The sequence below is a fragment of the Mercenaria mercenaria genome, chromosome 5 (genome assembly GCF_021730395.1).
Source record: "Mercenaria mercenaria strain notata chromosome 5, MADL_Memer_1, whole genome shotgun sequence".
In the NCBI taxonomy this organism is placed as follows: Eukaryota; Metazoa; Mollusca; class Bivalvia; order Venerida; family Veneridae; genus Mercenaria; species Mercenaria mercenaria.
The window spans coordinates 40,986,916-41,008,429 of NC_069365.1; the positions used below are offsets into that span (position 1 = coordinate 40,986,916).

The following is a 21,514-nucleotide window of genomic DNA, read 5'->3' on the forward strand; positions in this document are numbered from 1 at the left end:
CTGAGTGGCTTTTTTTTTAATTTCTGACATTTGCAGCCTCACCAGTTTGACCGTCACAATATGAAACCAATTGTATGCGTTAGATTAGTTTGACCACATTAGAATTGCCAGCTGCTCTTTATTGTTATTAACAATATTATGTACTTGGTTTGTAACCATCAAAGTCATAGTGTTTGTCATTGTAGAAACCAGTGCTTAGAATTTTACTTGCATAAATTCCCAATTGTATCTATTAGCTCATCTATTTTGAAAAAATGATGATTATGTCATCCTGGCGGTTGTTGGCGTCGGCGCGGTGTCGGCGTCGGTTGCTGTTAAGTTTTATTAGTCAGCTTTCTCCTAACTTCAAGCTATGCTTTGAATTGGATACTTGTTCACCATCATAGCTGACTCGTATAGCAAAACAACTCCATCTGCTTTTGCAAGATTTATGGCCTTTGTACTTAGAATATCAGATTCTTGGTAAGTTTTATGTTAGGTCGTTTTCTCCTAACTTCAAGCTTGCTTTGAAACTTGAATCTTGTTCACCATCATAAGCGCCTGTACATCAAGAACTAACTCATCTTGCTTTTTGCAAGAATTATTGCCATTTGACTTAGAAATCAGTTTTCTTGTTAAGTTTCTGTTAGTCAGCTTTATCCTAACTATCAAGCATTCTTTAAAATTGCAACATGTTCACATCATAACTGACCTGTCAGCAAGAAACATAATCACGCTTTTTGCAGATTTATGCCCCTTTTGCTTAGAAATACAGATTTTGGTAGTTATGTGTAGGTCAATTTCTCTTAACTATCAAAGCTATGCTTTAACTTGCACTTTGTTCACCATATAAGCTGACCTGTACAGCAACAACATAACTCATCCGCTTTTTGCAATAATATTGCCTTTTGGATTAGCAATCATTTCTTGGTTGAATATTATGTTTAGTCACTTTTCTCATAACTATCAAAGCTGTTGCTTTAAAACTTGCAAGTTTTCACCATCTAAGTGACATGTACATCAGAACATAACTCTATCTGCTTTTGCAAGAGTGTGCTTTAGATAAGAATTGGTAGACAATATTTCTTTAAAAAATATCAGATGAGGTAGCACCCGCAAGGCGTGCTTTGTCATTTTAATTTGCACTTGTTTGTAATATTGTTTACAAGTGCAGTACAGTTTCCTGAGATAGAGCCTGTCTTAATTAAAATAAAATCTGCATCCACTCAGCATGTTCTTAGATTGATAACTTCGCACTATTAATTGTTGACTAAAGTCATTTGAATTGTCATTTTTCTACTTCATCAGTTTAATATAGATTTCGTTTTATACTTTACATATTTTGCTATTCATAGTTTTTTTTCTTTCAAAAATAGTGAAGAAGTAGGTGCTGTGAAATTAACCAGCGGTACAAACTTATTTACATAATGAATTCTTTGCAAGATATTCCAACAGATTACAAGAAATATTGTTCAAAAGGAATTGACTGGTTTGCTTTTTTTTTTACCAACATGTACCTTAACTCTTACCCTGCTAAATTTCTATAATGAACTTGTCCATCTACCATTTTGGACAGTACTATTAACTGTTAAAAGAGTGCTTACCAGAAAAATACTGACTGAATGGCGACCAGAGCAGATCTTGATCAGACTGCACGGGTCGCAAAGGCAGTATCAGGTAAGGGCCAATTTCACCCACTTTTATCGTTAATTGTTCATTGTCAAGTATACAAACCATGTCAAACTTGGTGGAAATAAACATGTTGAAAATTTTCACCAAAACAGCTTTAAAACTCAAATAGACTGATCTCTAGTTAATTCTGCTGAAACAATTCTTTGATCGGTAATATTTCACGGTATGTGTAATATGCGGTTCTGTGTTATCTGCAGAAAGTAAACATAATTAGTTTTCATTCTTAGAAGTATCGCACACATGCACCTGTCAAATGCATTTTCTGTTTACATGTTAATGAAAATATTTATCTTGTGGTTGAGAACATTTTTTGTTGGCAACTTGTTATGGTTACAATGTCAGGTTTTTTCATACTTATCTTTAGGACTGTCACACTGAAACGAAATGTCCTCTTATTAGTCTCAGTTTTGATATTTTAATATAGTAGTAGAAGAAAATTTTGACTTTGTATAGTACACCTGATGCATGTCTTTAAACTGTGCAATGTTGGTTTTATCCGCTTCAATATTTAATTCAATCATTTAATATATATCATCTGCACTTTAAAGAAGGCACTTGTGATTTCTTTAGATAACAGTTTTAAAATAGCACAGACATTTAATACGGTCATTTAGATTTATTGGTTTGTGTTTATTCACTGTCTTGACTGTAAACATCATCTTTAAAACGAGGAGACACCGTTGCCAATTCAGCTATTCATTTGGTCATATTATTCCATGATATACTACAAATCGATAGGTCGCAAGGTTGAGGTAAATATTCAATGTGGCAGTGGACAGCATGTATCTTCGCATCTGATCCATTTGCCACTTAATATGGTTATGTGGGAATGATAATGGTACAGAATCCTGGAACAGATTTTAACACTACATGCATCTTCTCCTACATATTGTAAAAATAAACCATTGGTCAATTTCAAAAGTGTTCATAGTAGCTGCCAGTCAGATGCTCTGTTTTGAATCTGGTTCCTTGTACTTAGGTGAATTGCAAACAAGCTTCAAGCAAGTTGATATAAGACTAAGCTACAACCAATTAGATGCTCTATTTTGAATCTGGTTCCCTGTACTTTGGTGAATTGCAAACAAGCTTCAGGCAAGTTGATATAGTACTAAGCTACAACCATTCAGATACTCTGTTTTGAATCTGGTTCCCGGTACTTGGGTGAATTGCAATTAAGCTTCAAGCAAGTTGATATAGGACTAAGCTACAACCATTCAGATGCTCTGTTTTGAATCTGGTTCCCTGTACTTTAGTGAATTGCAATTAAGCTTCAAGCAAGTTGATATAGGACTAAGCTACAACCATTCAGATGCTCTGTTTTGAATCTGGTTCCCTGTACTTTGGTGAATTGCAATTAAGTGATAAAGGACTAAGCTACAACCAATCAAGTGACTTATTTTCAGTCTGGTTCCCTGTATTTTGGTGAATTGCAAACAAGCTTCAAGCAAGTTGATTAAGGACTAAGCTACAACCATTCAGACGCTCTGTTTTGAATCTGGTTCCCTGTATTTTGGTGAATTGCAATTAAGCTTTAAGCAAGTTGATAAAGGACTAAGCTACAACCAATCAAGTGATTTATTGTACCCCCCGACAACAAAGTTGTAAGGTGGGGTATACTGGTTTCAGGTTGTCTGTCTGTCCGTCCGTTCGTCTGTCTGTCCGTCTGTCTGTAGACGCAATCTTGTGCGCACCATTTCTCCTTATCCCCTTGACAGAATTTAATGAAACTTCACACAAGTGATCAGTACCAACAGTAGTTGTGCATGGGGCATGTTAGGTTCTTTAAGAAAAAAAAATTGCAGAGTTATGGGACTTTGTTTTTTTGTTACTATACTATATACATAGACACAATCTTGTGCGCACCATCTCTCCTCATCCCCTAGACACAATTTAATGAAACTTCACACAAGTGATCAGTATCAACAGTAGTTGTGCATGGGGCATGTTAGGTTCTTTTAGAAAAAAAATTTGTAGAGTTATGGGACTTTGTTTTTTTGTTACTATACTATATACATAGACACAATCTTGTGCGCACCATCTCTCCTCATCCCCTTGACACAATTTAATGAAACTTCACACAAGTGATCAGTACCAACAGTAGTTGTGCATGGGGCATGTTAGGTTCTTTTAGAAAAAAAATTTGCAGAGTTATGGGACTTTGTTTTTTTGTTACTGTACTATATACATAGACACAATCTTGTGCGCACCATCTCTCCTCATCCCCTTGACACATTTTTAATGAAACTTTTCACAAGTGATCAGTAACAACAGTAGTTGTGCATGGGGCATGTTAGGTTCTTTTAGAAAAAAAAATTGCAGAGTTATGCGACTTTGTTTTTTTGTTACTATAGTATATAGTATCATTATATACATAGACACAATCTTGTGCGCACCATCTCTCCTCATCCCCTTGACACAATTTAATGAAACTTCACACAAGTGATCAGTATTAACAGTAGTTGTGCATGGGGCATGTTAGGTTCTTTCAGAAAAAAAATTTGCAGAGTTATGGGACTTTTTTTGTTACTATACTATATACATAGACACAATTTTGTGCGCACCATCTCTCCTCATCCCCTTGACACAATTTAATGAAACTTCACACAAGTGATCAGTAACAACAGTAGTTGTGCATGGGGCATGTTAGGTTCTTTCAGCGACAAAAATTGCAGAGTTATGGGACTTTGTTTCTTGTTAACATACTACGTACATACAGTCTGCATATGCAATCTTGTGCGTGCCTGATCTACCAAACCCTTGCACACAATTTAATGAAACTTCACACAAGTGATCAGTACCAACCCTAGTTGTGCATGGTGTATGTTGCATTCTTTTAGATAAATATTCTGCATAGTTATGGGACTTTGTTTTTTGTTACATTACTGTATACATACAGTCTATATACATACAGTCCACATAATTATGCAATCTTGTGTGCATCAAATTGCAATGTACTGTGTCAGTGCATGCAGGGGGTACATTCATCACCTTTAGTGATAGCTCTAGTTTTCAGTCTGGTTCTCTGTATTTTGGTGAATTGCAAACAAGCTTCAAGCAAGTTGATACAGGACTAAGCTACAATCAATCAAGTGATTTATTTTGAATCTGGTTCCCTGTACTTTGGTGAATTGCAAACAAGCTTCAAGCAAGTTGATACAGGACTAAGCTACAATCAGTCGGGTGATTTATTAGCTCATCTGATTTTTGGGAAAAAAAATGGTGAGTTATTGTCATCATTTGATTGGTGCCACATCGGCGCAGTTTGTCCTTCACAATATTAAAGAAACTGTATGCATTGGATTAGTTCAACTACAGTCGGCGTTGCCTGGTTAAGTTTTATGTTTGGGTCAGCTTTTCTCCTAAACTATCAAAGCTATTGCTTTGAAACTTTCAACACTTGTTTACCATCAATAGCCGACTCTGTACAGCAAGATACATAACTCCATTTTGCTTTTTGCAAGAATTATGGCTCCTTTTGGACTTAGAAAATATCAGATTTCTTGGTTAAGTTTTATGTTTAGTTCAACTTTTCTCCTAAACTATCAAAGCTATTGGTTTGAAACTTGCAACACATGTTCACCATCAAAAGCTGACCCTGTACAGCAAGAAACATAACTCCATCTTGCTTTTTGCAAGAATTATGGCCCCTTTTGGACTTAGGAAATCAGATTTCTTGGTTAAGTTTTGTGTTTAGGTCAGTTTTTCTCCTAGACTATCAAAGCTATTGCTTGAAAACTTGCAACACTTGTTCACCATCAAAAGCTGACTGTACAGCTAGAAACATAACTCCATCCAGCTTTTTTGCAAGAATTATGGCCCCTTTTGGACTTAGAAAATATCAGATATCTTGGTTAAGTTTTGTGTTTAGGTCAACTTTGCTCCTTTACAGTCAAAGCTATTGCTTTGAAACTTGGATCAGTTATTCACCATTAAAAGCTGACTCTGCACAGCAAGTTCCATAACTCTACATTGCTTTTTGCAAGAATTATGGCCCCTTTTGGACTTAGAAAATCATGAGCAGGACAGTAATTCTTTTATACAGAGACAAAAATATCAGATGAGCGTCTGCACCCGCAAGGCGGTGCTCTTGTTTTGAATCTGGTTCCCTTTACTTTGGTGAATTGCAAACAAGCTTTTAAGCAAGTTGATATAAGACTAAGCTACAACCAATCATATCTATGCTCTATTTTGAATCTGGTTCCCTGTACTTAGGTGAATTGCAAACAAGTTTCAAGACTAAGCTATATACACCCTGTTTGTTGAAAGCTGTATACTCAGGCTTTGAGATAGACAAGCGAGACTTTTATAACACATGAAAATAGCAATTTGTAAATTCTTGTCATGAGTATACCTGAATTTTAAAATTATTTAAATCATATCAATTTTTGTGTGGGCGGTGAATTTTAAGCAGATTTTAAATGTGTGGTAAGATTTATTTCATAAACTTTCAATTTTTATGTTGCTCTTTCAGTTTTAGATTTTCTCTGTCACATCTTATGCTCGAAATGAATAGATTGATAGTGTTAAAGGTTAAAATAATAGGATTGACAAATTATTTTCTTTACATCAAACTGGATTGAACAAGATTTACCAATTAAGGAAGTTTGTTTGCCTTTATTAATAATTAATCAGATAAAAAATGAGCAAGTAGGTACACAGCAGTATGGTAATTGTGTTTTAGTAGGACTCTTTATTGTTATACACTCATACTTACAAGTTCCCCTAAAAACCACAAATTGCTATATATGGTATTTGATCAATTAGATGTGTCTTTCAAATATTCATGTTATAATCCAGATAGTTAACCGTGGTCTGCACTGGTCGCAAAAGCAAAACCGATTGCTGCCAGCAGGCTATGAAAAGGTTAATAGCTACTGTAGACAAGAGATTCCTGAATTTGGAATTTTTATAAAAGCTGATCACAGTGGAAATGCAAAACTTTTTTTTTTTTTGTTATTTTGCTAAAGGGACGTACATCTAGAAATCTAGATGTACGTAGATTTTAAAACTGCAGAACTATATGTTTGTAAAGAATAAAAAGCATAAACGAAAGCAGGTAAAAATAGACTCTATGCTTATCAGTCACCCTACCCTGAAAGAGACAGAACCGAGTTTTGAAAACATGATCTCCATGATCAGTTCATTTGGTAAAAAACTGAGTGCGATTGCAAGCAAAGATTACATTGAAAAAAGTCTCAGTAAACTTGTTTCCGAAAAGTTTGTAAGTGTAAGTTTTATTATACTAATGTTTTACTGAAGAATTCTGTATATTTTTACTCATGATATGCACTTCTGATATATTTCTGCAGAATTTTCTGACTACTCCAGTGATTTGTAAAGAAATACAGCCTAGAAATGCTTTTTCTTTTCATGTCATTTGACATAAAATTAGTGACATTCCCCTTAAAATAATGGATGTAATGGTTTCTTCATCCTATATTTTTGTAGGACCACATAGTAAACATTTTTAATGAGAAAACATCCCCTTTTGTTAATGAGTCAGATTCACATTTTCATATATTTTTGCAGTGTGGGTTATCAAAGGAGATATAGTGGTCAATGGCAAATAGGATGTTGTCAAAATTATGCCCCTTTTTCAACTTAGAAATTTTTGCTTAAGCTTTTGTATATTAGGGGTTCAAATATTTGAGGGCGCTGTCATTATCTATTTACAATCGGAACCTTTATTATAATATCAAGAAAAATTGACATATAACTGGAAGCCTGTCTCTTTAAAGCTCACAAAACTGAAACTGCTTGCTTCATAATGTACTGGTACCAAGTGCAGAATGGAAAACTGTCTAATCTCAGAAAATTTTAAGAACAAGTTAGTAGTTTAGGTAGTTTTCTGTTTCAGCGCTATATGACAGTTGAGATATGTTCCCCTGCGAAATGAAACGTTACTGTTCATGAACAGTGCATGCATATTTCATGAATTGTTCATGAAGATAAAATGACACAAATTCTTGAAACATTCTTAAATATCGTGTTCATGAGCAGTGCATGAAAAGTGAAAGATGACTTCAAGAACTAATTTACATGAACAGTTCATGAACTATTCACTTCATGAATAGTTCTTGATATTTTGTTGAACATGAATAGTTCATGAACTTCTTGCTATATGTTTTTGTTGTACCATTTTATCTTCACAAACTAGCAGTGAATCGTTCATGAACATGATTCTTCATTAGTTCATGAACTACCTGTCATGAGTAGTGATTGAAAGATTCAAGAAAATAACATCATGATTGTTCCTTTAACCTTTTATCATGGACAATTCAAGAACTCTGTGTGATTCTTTAATAGTTCATGAACTGTTCATGAACACATTTTAAGGACTGTTCATGTCCAAAAATTCATGAACACAAATTAAGAACTGTTGAAGGTTAGTTCATGAACAGTTCTTTAATTGTTTGAAGTGTTCATGATTTCAAGAAATGCATTTCGCAGGGGTAGTTTCAATATACAGCCTGATAAGCTCAGAAGGTAGAGCACAAAATGTAGTTAGTTTGATCCCTGGGTGTAGCTTGTGTTCTCTGCAAAGGTTTATAAGAAGGCAATGTAGCAGACAGTGTGTTTTGAGTTATTTGTTCTCTGAGTTTTTCGAGTCGTAATAATGTAGGAGTTGCCATTTACATGCAGGAAACAGATAGGTACTGATAAAGAATCCAGAAGATGTTTGATTGACATTGACTGCCATGATTACGGTGTTTCGTTTGGACCATCAATATTTTTTATTTCTGAACCCTGTATCTCGAAAGACAAAGTCACGAAGCTACACTGATAAAAGTCGAAAACATGATGGTGAAAGTTGAAGTCATGATGGTGAAAACTCGAAACTAAGATGGTGAAGTCTACATCACAAAAACCACAATGATGAAATGCAATATTGTTTCGCGTTTTCACCATCATGGTTTCGCGTTTTCATCATCATGCTTTTGATTTTTATCATCATAGTTTCGACTATCATCATGTTGGTTTCAACTTTTGATGGTAGCACAATATTAAAGTAGAAAGCATCTTGATGAAAGTAGAAACCATGATGGTGAAAATCGAAACTACTATGATGAAAGTCGAAAGTTTGATGGTGAAAGTCGAAACCACAATGATGAAAACAGGAAACCATGATGATGAAAATACGAAATGATACTGTGTTTTCATCATCATGGTTTTGTGCCATTGTTATTTCGTGTTTTTGCCATCGTGATTTCAACTTTCACCATTGTGATTTTGACTTTAATCATCATAGTTTTATGATTTCGGCTTTCGAGATATGGGGTTCAGGAATAAGAATCTCGATGGTCCAAATGGAACACTGTACATAATGCATATCTGAAATTGTTTAACTGATGAAAATAAATGTTTAAAGCCAGTCCACAAACAATTGAAGGCATTGGACCAGAACATCTTATCTTTTCATTTATTTTTTGCCAAATGAGCAAAAGTTTTATACAATTACATCTGTTTCAACATAGACATACTTAAAAATGCTTGTTGACATCCCTGAAACATACATTTTATTTGTTTTTCAACTTGTTAAATATTGTTGTGGTTAAAGTTAGTGGTTTTCCTTTTTAAAATTACAAAAAGAAGAGAAAAAATGTGAAGTTTTATGGTCTAATTGTCAGTTTGGTGAGAACTAGGTAATGAAATGTCCAGTTTGATTGTAAAATAAATGAAAGAAGTGTTATCAATATAACCAGTGAAACTACCATTCCGAAGGTCACTTGGTCGGCTAAGATGCCTGAGGAATGCGGTTTGTGTGATATCGTCAAATCATGAGTGTCATCAGGTTATCAGGCTGAACTTCATTTTCCGAAATGGTGTTAAATAGAACAAATCCATTATGTTTCATTGTCATTTTCAAAAGGGTTTCAGGGATCAGGGTGTTCAGTGACATTAATTGATTTTAATGTTTTTTCTGTACTTTAACTGAACGCGTCGTTTAGATTTTCTGATAGTAGTTTTTGACCATCTTAAAAGGGGACATGCCTCCAGATACATGTATGCTGTGAGCAGCATCTTTGAAATATCAAAAATTACAACTTTATATTTCAATTGATATTTTTTTCGTATAGTGTGAAAAAAAACGTCTTTTTGTTTTATTCTCACTAGCAAAGAAAATACGTTTAAATTTAATTCACTTTTGATTTTTATTTATATATTTAAAAGATGGAGGCATTTCTCTCTTATCTTTCTTTACTTTAAGAAACATGTTTGAATTCTTAACAGTGGGTGTACAATGTACTTAAACAGTTTTTTCGCAATCATGAATATCGAATCTATATTGTCTTGTACCTATTATAGTTTTGAAAGATGTTGACTTTAAAGAAGTTTACTATACTAATACTTGATATCTATTTGTCATAATTTTCAGGACAGTTGAAAGCGTGCGTCCAATACTTGAAGTAAAATTAATATGTAATTGTTGAAACCATATCAGATAACAGTGCATATTTTCGATCTAAAATCTATACAATCATGCCTGTGAGGTATTTAAAAATATTTTACATGCCCCCTTGTTATCTCTTGAATGGCATGATATTATTAATTATAAGGAGAAATTTGTAACTGCAGAGATTTTTTAAACATTTAAATGCATGAGGTAATGACAGAGGAAAATGTCAAGGAAGAAATGCAAATTCTTAGAAAAGAAGGCTTGAAATTTATTGAAAAGGAGGGGTAAAATGGAACAACATTGGGCAAAATGGAAAAGAAAGAGCAAAATGGAACAAGAGGGGATAGGTAGAAGGCAAAATATTTTTTTTAAGCCAAAAGAAACAAGGGAAGTGAGAGATATGTCAGATAGTGTGAGATTTCATAGCAAGAGGAAATGGAAAAGAAGGGGACATTAAGCATGGAGAAGAATGGTAGAAGGCCAAAGAAATAAAGTGATAAATGATTGAGTGAATGTAGAAAGAATCTAGGGAAAATTGTAGATGGAGAATGTTTGAAAAGAGCCTGAGGTAAAAATTTAGTGAGAAAAAAGTTAACATTCAATGGTAGTCAAAGAAAGTCCCCTACTTCAATGGATGGAACAAGTTATTTCCAGTCCACAGCAGTTGTCATGTTTACCTTCCCATCATCCAGTCTAGGCAGATACTGCTGGAAGCAGTACTTATTTAAGTATGAAAACTAGTCAGGATATCAGCAGTGACTGGGTCATTGAATCTGGGTGATTAGAAGTGCTGATAGGGTAAAAAAATAATTGGAAGATACACAAATGAAGTATGTGAATGAAACTGTATTCTGTATATTCAGCAAAAAATGTCTGCATATATTTGTATACCTTGTCTACAAGAATTAATTGAGTATCATCAGGCCATGCCCCTAGTGAGAAGCTTTTTCTACATTTGACCTAGAAGAACTGTAATATTTGATGTCTTATTAAAAGTATGCATATATTATCTACCTCTAAAGTAGTTAATCTTAAAACAAAATGCAAACTCAGCATCTGTATACTTGAGAAAAATTGAAGTCATCATTGCAAAAGTTGATTAAAGATTCAACGCATGTCCTGGGCGTTCAATTAACCAAGCTGTTTATACATACTGGTATTATTACTGTCTGCTTAAAGTAATTTTAGGGTGTCGCTGTTTTGAAAGTGGTTTTTTTTTCTCACCCTTTTAAAGTTTGAAAACACTTCAATTAAAGATCTACTTATCCGGTATAATTATTTTAGGTGGTTATTAGAGTGTGGAAGCGAGACTGTCACTGGGAGTTATAAGATATGTAAAAACCTTGAACCGTTGATACCACGTATATAGAACGTGGATGGGTAGATTTAACAGATAAATGAAATGTAAATACTTTGTATGTTTTTGACAAAACTATTTAAATGTAGGCAAGAATTTAATTTTCATTTACAAATTTAGGTCAGTTTGAAAAAGCTAGTGCATTAAGGTAATAACTCCCTAAACTTGCATTGCATTAACCGCAATCAGCTGAAGTTATAATAGTCATGTTGAACATCATAGTGTTTTTAAGAGGTAAGAAAATAACTTTTCAGTTTATTTAATAAGTAGAAAATGTTTGTACAGTTCATTTTGTTTTTTCTTAGGTTACTAAGCCCATCCTTTTAGCTCAGTAGTAATTGTAAGAGACTAAGATCTCTGGACTGTGAGTTTGATATCTGTTCTCATTGACAATTTTGAAAAATGCATATCTGGTATCATTTGAACTCCACCTGATTCTTGTAGAGAAGCTCTTACTGTTGATGATGGAGAACAGGTTAAATACTGGTACAGCATCCAGGAACACTGGTTAGGTAAATGCCCCCTGTTACATAACTGATATACTGTTGAAAAATGGTGCTAAACCGCTAGCAGATAAACATTCCTTACTCTGGAATTATATGCAAAAATGTTCTAAGGTTTTAAAGAAATATGACATTAAGGCCAGTATTTTTGTTTCACTTAATGAATTCTCCAGTTGCTAAGTTTTGCCTATTCAGTCAGAATCGTTAAGAATGTCATCTTCAACTTTTGTACAAGAGAGGTCAAAGTGTTATTGCAAGTTATATTGTCAGTCTGATCTGTTATTGATGGTAATCTAGGTTATTTTAGGTGCAAAAGCTGTAAGAATGTGACCCTGAATTTTATTATCCCAGATAAGATCAATGAAAAATGTTTGCAGTGATTTAGGAAAGTTTTCTTGTTACAACAAGCTACTGAATTATCACTGGTTGCCTTGTTGTCCTGTGGGATCATTTAATTCTTGGTTTCAGAAAAAATGACCTTTTTTGTATGTACCTAAATTCATTGACATCAATTTTAAATAAATATATAGAAAATTATTTGCTGGGATTTGATTTTGTGTGTTAAAATAATATAACTAAAATGCCACATACAGTAACTGTTGTCCCCTGCATATTTTAGTGATTTCATAATATCTGTAACATCTTACTCGGTTATATGGCGGTGTTATAAGAGGGTTGCAGTCTGAGTGAGATACATTTTTCATGAATTGATCCCAAATATAGATAAACCTGTCAACAGAATTACTTGGTTTTTTTTATTTTCTATCTGTCAGAAAATGTTTTAATTGAAATGCATATTGCTTCTAAGTGATTTCACGAGGGGAATGAAGTATTATTGATAACATCAGTCCATCACCAAGGTGTACCTTACCGAGGAGATCTTGCAGTGCATCAGGTCAATGTCATTTCATTCTTTAGAACGTCTTTGATTACTGTGAGAAGGAAACCCCTTTTTGTTGATCCAAAATTTCAAATAGAATTACAGTCTGTTTTATCCTTAAATGTTTAAGTCAGTGAGTTCATGTTCCGGTGAGATAGCAGATTCAGCAAAAATCACGAAATTATATACCCACAATTTTAAATGAATTTCACAGTACTTCAGTATTTTAAGACTTTTCCAAACTCTTATTGAAAATCATACCCCCATCTTCATTCAATATAATTATAAACATCATTATCTTGATTATCGTTATTCAATATTATTGAGGCCTCCATGGCAGAGTGGTTAAGTTCACTGACTTCAAATCACTTGCCCCTCACGGATGTGTGTTCGAATCTCACTTGGGGCATAGAATTTTTCATGCAGGAAAGCCATCCAACTGGCTTACAGAAGGCTAGCGGTTCTACCCGGGTGCCCGCCTGGGATGAAATGATGCCTGGAGGTGCATCTGGGGTCTTCCTCCATGATCATAAGCTGGAAAGTCGCCATATTTGACCTTTAACTGTGTCAGTGTGACATTAAAATCAACAAAAACACACAAAAAGTTCATCTTTATCACTTTTGTTTTCATTTCAGGTTGGCAAGGGGAAGGTGAAAACCGAGAGGATGGATGTTATATTGAAGGGCATTCTCTCTTCAAACCACCCCTACAATATCAAGAGGGACTTGCTTATCAAGATAGCTGAGAAGGGATCAAGTTCCCAGTCATCGGGGACGGTTCAGTCGGTACTTGAACTCACAGTTAAATGGTTTCTGGAAGGAGACTCTGATCTGCAGTGTGACTATGGGTTAGAGATTTATAAATCATGGGCGCGGCATAATCTTGTTACTTTTGAAGAATTCTTTAATAAAGATTACTTGCTAACCATTTTGTCAAAGAAATATAGAAATAGTGGGAATGTTGGTATTCTGTTAACAGAAAGCATGAAACTTTTGCAGAGGACGTCGATGTTTAGACAACATTGTACTGTGATAGAGGCGAAAGCTGTGAGCTATGTGAAAGAACACCCGTACATTGAGTGCTTGACAAACTTTGCAGAATTCCTGCTAGAATTCAAGGAGTGTGTGCCAAAAGGGGACTTGACTTTGCATTTTTGTACAAACTTGATTCTCTCCCTTAGTTTATGTAGCCCTCCAGAAGTGGAGAGTGGTTTAGTAGTCTACATCAAAAGTGCCAACACAGTTGCTTCCCTATTGTCACAGATCTGGAGCTCCTCTGATTCACAGGTGGTTCTAGGCTGTTTAAAGGAGATATTCAGAATAATATCATCTCCCTGTGATGTGGAACCATCCGTATGTCTCGGTTCCCTGGTTCAGTACCTACCCGTGGAAATGATTGGCACAGTTGTAAAGAACGTTATATCAGACTCGAGTATCGACAACAATAGCATGGTTACGGCTATACAGCGGATTATTGACTGGTTACAGTGGCCGACAGCACGTTTCGTTGACCATTGGGTCATAGCCTTCCTCAAAGGTCTTGCTTCTGTTCAGAAGTACAGCATCCTGATCACAGTCACAGAGAACAAAGCAGATCAGGTATTTAAACTTCAGTAGTAATATGGTAATTTGTTTTGTTGCTACACTGATCATTGGGGAGTCAGATATTTATAAATAAGGGAGTTTTGAGTCGTATTTATTTTGGCTTCTGTATCAAAATCACGTTTTGAAACATAATTTAAGCTTCCAAGAGACCTTTGTTGAAGTTATGCCAGTATCATGGAAAGGTAGCATTCTTAAAGTGCTAATGAAAGTGTTGGTGCCTGCAATTAAAAGAAAGTGTTTGGGTGGTAGACTAATGGTAGTACAAGGCAAATATGTGTCGTAAGTCACAATAGGTGACCTGTTCCAAAGAGATTGGCACTTTTCCTTTACCTGTACAAAACATAATCTTGAAAGTTTACTATTTCATTAATCTTGATAAGTTTACTATTTTGTCTCAGTTATAAAAAATTACTGTTTTGTGTTACCCACAGGGTTACAGACAGAATTTTGGAGAGAAAAAAACATGGCAAATAGTTTAAATACTGACATAGAATATGGATAGTGTAAAAAGCATCAAATGGTAGTGAAAATTTAAATGACCTAATAGTACTGATACTTTAGTTATCTGTGGCATTGCTATGGTAATGCAGTAATGTTAATTGTTATAATACAAATATCAAGACGTTTACCAGAACGTGAGATGATTACGTAGAATATAAGTTAATAGGTTATCACTGGGACATACATGTAAATACAGGGGAATATTACTTTTAACAAGTTTCTTCTTCCATGAAGTGACTTTAAGATATTTAGCCCTCATAAATTCCTTTCAAATGTAAAATATGATTTATCATAATTATAATCATGCAAGTATGAGAAAATGAAAAAAGCCGACATTAAATTTCACCTACGTATATTTTTTATCACTTATATCGACTATTATACATCTGTTCGCCTTTTGATTAGGGTTAATAAAGTGTGGTTGCACGACTGGATGAACAGTTTCGACGTAGTCGTAAAAATAATTTTAAGCTGAAATAAACATTGTACTTCTTTGAATGGGAGTGACTGTTAGCGATGCAGATAAAATTGATATGAAAAATGTTATCACCGATAATGAACATGATACGAAAGTTAACCTTTTAGCCCTAATATGATATATGCAGTTTTCTTATAACCCCAATAAATGATTGACATTTTCATAAACATTGCTATTTTTACTATAACCAGTCATTGATCTTGCATATAATGTCCTTTGATTACAAAATTTATTAGTTTGCTGATAATAAAATGCACTTTTCTTATTACTTCTTAAAAAGAATGCACATTTTTTTTTGGTATTATTTTTAGTACATTATTTATTGCTGCAGTGTTTGCATTGGAGGTTTTTTTGATCTGATGATATTTATTTTTAAAGAGAAATTTCAGCTATCTCAATCTTTTAAATAATCTTAAAGCAGTGTCGCTTGTCTAGCACACTGGGAAGAGCTCTAGACCTCCTGTCAGATCAGTGGTTCAAATCTGGGGAAAGGGCAGTATGTTCTCTGTGATTATCAACCAAAGGCAGTACATGTAAGGTGTTTTGTCCTCCACCTCTGGTTCATGTGGGGAAGTTGTCACCTTTTTAAGGCAAACAAGTCAGTAGTTGTGAAGAATTAAAGATAATTAGTGGTGGGTTTATAAGAGTCAATTAGAAGTAAAGCAAAAATTTGCAGACAATTTTTAATTCTTCCACACTTTTGAAAAGTATTCCAATGAAACTTTATACACATGATCGGTACTCATAGTGAGGACATTTGTGACATATATCTGTAAGGATCAGATGAGGAATTGCTTTTAGCTCCTTTATTGCAAAAATAATGTCTTTATTTTGCCGTGCAAAGTGGTATTGTGGCGGTACTGATCACTTTTGATGATAACTCTAGTTAGGAAGAAAGTTGATTCAGTTTATGTCTTTATTCTGGTATTTTGATTGATTTACAAAATAATCTAATTTAGAAATGTATTTTCTGGTATTTTGATTGATTTACAAACTAATCTTATTAAGAAATGTAATTTTACAAGGAAAAAAAAACACTCAAAACCTTAATATTTTATATGCATGAGATGTTGAATTGCGCATATTTGTACCCCCGACATCAAAGTTGTAAGGGGGGGTATACTGGTTTCAGGTTGTCTGTCTGTCCGTCTGTCTGTCCGTAGATGCAATCTTGTGCACACCATCTCTCCTTATCCCCTTGACACAATTTAATGAAACTTCACACAAGTGATCAGTACCAACAGTAGTTGTGCATGGGGCATGTTAAGTTCTTTTAAAAAAAAAATTTGCAGAGTTATGGGACTTTGTTTTTTTGTTACTATACTATATACATAGACACAATCTTGTGCGCACCATCTCTCCTCATCCCCTTGACACAATTTAATGAAACTTCACACAAGTGATCAGTAACAACAGTAGTTGTGCATGGGGCATGTTAGGTTCTTTCAGTGACAAAAATTGCAGAGTTATGGGACTTTGTTTCTTGTTAACATACTATGTACAGTCTGCATATGCAATCTTGTGCGTGCCTAATCTACCAAACCCTTGCACACAATTTAATGAAACTTCACACAAGTGATCAGTAACAACCCTAGTTGTGCATGGTGCATGTTACATTCTTTTAGATAAATATTCTGCATAGTTATGGGACTTTGTTTTTTGTTACTATACTGTATACATACAGTCTATATATATACAGTCCACATAATTATGCAATCTTGTGTGCGTCAAATTGCAATGTACTGTGTCAGTGCATGCGGGGGGTACATTCATCACCTTTAGTGATAGCTCTAGTTTGATTTATCATGAAATCTTTTAGTTTGCACATGAAAGCAGTCAAATGATATTAGCTTTTAAGTATTTTTATTAAATTTGTTTGACAGACAGAAAAATATTGTCTTAGCAAGCAGAAAAAAATAAAAGATTTCAAAAGTGTTTGGTTAAATTTTGATAAAGTTTTGTCACTTTATCATCATTAGCCAGGGTATACTCCCTCCAGTGTGCAGAATGCATGCAAACATAAATGAAAACTGGGTCTGTGTGTCAAACATTAAAATGCAGTGATTGAAGACAAGTTTTTTGCCTCTACAAAAGGATTCAATATATTCAGTTTTACCTTGAGTTTTTATATTAGAATTTATCATTTAGTTGTTTCTTTTTTCTTGCTTTTATGAGCAAAATTTCTGTAACATTTGTGAAAATATGATTAGGTGTACCAGCATGCGATGTAGATACATTTTAAACATAAAAGCCTTCCCTGTATATTAAGATTATACTTTAACCCTTACCATGCTAAATATCGGGAGACAATCAAAATCCCCTTGATCAAAATCCCCTACACTGAAAAATGACAGGGTGTTACAAAATCCCCTTCATACTTTTGCTTGGGGTATCATAATCCCCTCTGTGATTTTTACTTATTTCATCAAGTTCAAATACAACTATATACAACTTAAAAGTCCATTGCATAAAGCAAGTAAATACAATGCCTTTAGCAAACATAATATAATTTGGAGCACTCATATCTATATATCTATAATGTTAATCACAGAGGGGATTATGATACCCCCTGCAAATGTGCGAAGGGGATTTTGTAACACCCAGTCATTTTTCAGTGGAGGGGATTTTGATCAAGGGGATTTTGATATACACTCTAAATATCTATAATGGACTGGTCCATCTTCCAATTTTGGCAGTACCATTTATCATTTGAAGGGGTGTTTACTGAAAATTTACTGACTGAATAGCGAACAGTGTGGACCATGATCAGACTGCATGGATGTGCAGGCTGATCTTGGTCTACACTGGTCGCAAAGGCAGAATCAATCGTGTCCAGCATGATAAGGGTTAAAACTAAATCATTTGAATATTTCAGATATTTGAGAAGTTACAGTTTGCCCCAGTTAGAGAACCTGGATTAAACATCATCTGTCACATGTTACTGAGCTTCCAGCATTCACCTGAGCCTTTCCACAAGGTAACTATTTTGTCCACAGTGTAACTATCAGGTAACTGTTGGATTTTGTCCACATTGTAACAATTTGTATTTGTCAACAAGTTAATTATAGGAGTCTGTCCACAGTGTAACTAATTGTATTTGTCAACATGCTGTTCGTTGAATTTTGTATTCGTTGTAACTATTTATATTCGTCAACAAGGTGAGTATTTGATTTTGTCCACATTGTAACTGTTTGTGTTTGTTAACAAGGTAATTGTTGAATTTTGTTCACATTGTAGCTGTTCTGTTTTTGTGTGCCCAAATAATGGTGCAAAAGGTACTTACGTTGCAATACATCAAGACAAATATTGGATTTGTCTGCAATTTGTTACAATTTCTGTTTTGTTTTTATTGGACAATGTTCACATGGTATTCGCTAGTCCAAAGTGTAACTATTTGGTTATATCCACTTGGTATTTTTTACATGATTTGTTTTGGTAGGATTATAGCCCATTGTCACATCATTGGTTTTGGATGGATTGTGGCCCTTTGTCACATAGGTCTTGGCAAGATTTTTGTCACTCGTAATATTATTTTTGCTAGCAGGATTGTGGTCATTGGTCTCATCATTGGTTTTGGCAGGTTTGTGGCCTTTTGTCACATCTTTTGTTTGGGCAGGATTGTGGCCCTTTGTCACATCTTTTGTTTTAGCAGGATTGTGGCCCTTTTTCACATCATTTGTTCAGGCAGGAGTGTGGCCCCTTGTCACTTCATTTGTTTTGGCAGGATTGTGACCCTTTGTCATATCAAAAGGGTCACTTCATTTGTTTTGACAGGAATGTGACTCTTTGTCATGTCATTTATTTTGGCAGGAGTGTGGCCCCTTGTCCTGTCTTGTTTTGGCAGGATTGTGATCCTTTGTCACTTCATTTGTTTAAGCAGGAGTCTGGCCCCTTGTCATGTCTTTTGTTTTGGCAGGATTATGACACTTCGTCACATTGGTTTTGTCAGGATTTTGGACCTGTAGTCACATTCTTTGTATTGACAGAGTTGTAGTGCATTTTATTCACCCTGTTCTGTTTTCCAAAATGGAAATCTAAAGAGACTTAAATAAAATTTTGTAGGAATGAGCATTGTCTCTTCCAGAAATGAGAATATTTCATCAGGTACTAAGAAATTATTTTGGCGCAATTTTTATGGCCCCTTGAAATATATATAATGAACAAGGCTTCTTTGCATGGATCTCAGAAATTTATGGTGAATTTCTAAGGAAAGGTTGATTAAGAAGGTTTATTTTCCACTTAATCTTGGTGCTATTCTAGTGGTAATTTTGATGGAAGAGATGTGTTGTTGCTGTTTACAGTTCATTATCATGGTCTAATAAATCTGTCTGCAAAAATATTTACACTGAATTTGCTTTCACAAACAGTAAATTCTCATCAAGGTTATATATGGCAGCTTGTGTGGCATGTTGCACTGAAGTTAATGTCTATCAATCATCATAAACAGTTATAATTTATTAATTTACACACAAGAATATCTAATTACTTTGGGATTGTACGACAGGAAGAGCCTCTGATTATCTTATCATTTGGTTGCCAGTGGTCACAGATTCATTCCGCTGGCTTGGCAAATGCTCAGCTGCACCTTGATGATTGACAAATGATGTAACAAACATTAAAATAGCTCGTTCGTAAACCCGGCTGAAAATGTCAGTAACTTACTGAGAACAAGCTAGTTATTAAAGTCTCTCTGTAAAACAGTTTAACTAATTTATGTTGTTTGACCAATCTTCAGTCTCGGTTCTGTAGGATATACTTAAATGCTAGTGATATGCTGATTTATCATGATGTTGACGAATCATGAATTTATGGTCCACCATAGGATTGTAAACGATACTTTTCATTGTTGATAAATTGTAACACCATAACAATTTGCCTAAAAAAAACTCAATTTAGAGTTAGCAAAGTTGCCACTGTTAGCTATGATAATTGTAAATGTAAAACTAATTCTTCTTGCACATTTTTGTGAAAAAAAATTACCATATATGGGCATTATGTTTAAAATTAGCAAAATATTGTAATTTTTTCCTCAAGATTGAAAAAGGTAGGTTTTTAGCTCACCTGTCACAAAGTGACAAGGTGAGCTTTTGTGATCGCGCTGTGTCCGTCCGTCCGTCCGTAAACTTTTGCTTGTGACCACTCTAGAGGTCACATTTTTCATGGGATCTTAATGAAAGTTGGTCAGAATGTTCATCTTGATGATATCTAGGTCAAGTTCGAAACTGGGTCACGTGCCCTCAAAAACTAGGTCAGTAGGTCTAAAAATAGAAAAACCTTGTGACCTCTCTAGAGGCCATATATTTCACAAGATCTTCATGAAAATTGGTCAGAATGTTCACCTTGATGATTTCTAGGTCAAGTTGGAAACTTGGTCACGTGCCTTCAAAAACTAGGTCAGTAGATCCTAGAAAAACCTTGTGACCTCTCTAGAGGCCATATATTTCACAAGATCTTCATGAAAATTGGTCAGAACGTTCACCTTGATGATATCTCGGTCAAGTTCGAAACTGGATCACGTGCCATCAAAAACTAGGTCAGTAGGTCAAATAATAGAAAAACCTTGTGACCTCTCTAAAGGCCATATTTTTCATGGGATCTGTATGAAAATTGGTCTGAATAATCATCTTGTTAAAAATCTAGGTCAGGTTCGAAAGTGGGTCACGTGCCATCAAAAACTAGGTCAGTAGGTCTAAAAATAGAAAAACCTTGTGACCTCTCTAGAGGCCATATATTTCATGAGGTCTTCATGAAAATTGGTCAGAATGTTCACCTTGATGATATCTAGGTCAAATTCAAAAGTGGGTCACGTGCCATCAAAAACTAGGTCAGTAGCTCAAATAATAGAAAAACCTTGTGACCTCTCTAGAGGCCATATTTTTCATGGGATCTGTATGAAAGTTGGTCTGAATGTTCATCTTGATGATATCTAGGTCAAGTTCGAAAGTGGGTTACATGCCTTCAAAAACTAGGTCAGTAGGTTAAATAATAGAAAAACCTTGTGACCTCTCTAAAGGCCATAATTTTCACAGGATCTGTATGAAAATTGGTCTGAATGTTCATCTTGATGATATCTAGGTCAAGTTCGAAACTGAGTCATGTGCGATCAAAAACTAGGTCAGTA

General features: G+C 34.7%; 1 protein-coding gene across 4 annotated transcripts in view; it reads left to right on the forward strand.

The window, feature by feature from the left end:
• The window catches only part of LOC123558337 (ubiquitin carboxyl-terminal hydrolase 38-like), a 51,103-nt gene that overhangs the window by 18,526 nt on the left and 11,063 nt on the right, over window positions 1-21,514 (forward strand). For 3 of the 4 annotated variants that reach the window (XM_053543293.1, XM_053543295.1, XM_053543292.1), the window contains 2 exons: window positions 13,446-14,408; window positions 18,269-18,370. In XM_053543293.1, the coding sequence (XP_053399268.1) occupies window positions 13,476-14,408; window positions 18,269-18,370 (1,035 nt within the window). In that variant the 5' untranslated portion in view covers window positions 13,446-13,475. Of the gene's footprint in view, window positions 1-11,546; window positions 11,661-13,445; window positions 14,409-18,268; window positions 18,371-21,514 lie in introns of all 4 variants that reach the window. The other variant, XM_053543294.1, reaches the window with a different exon arrangement.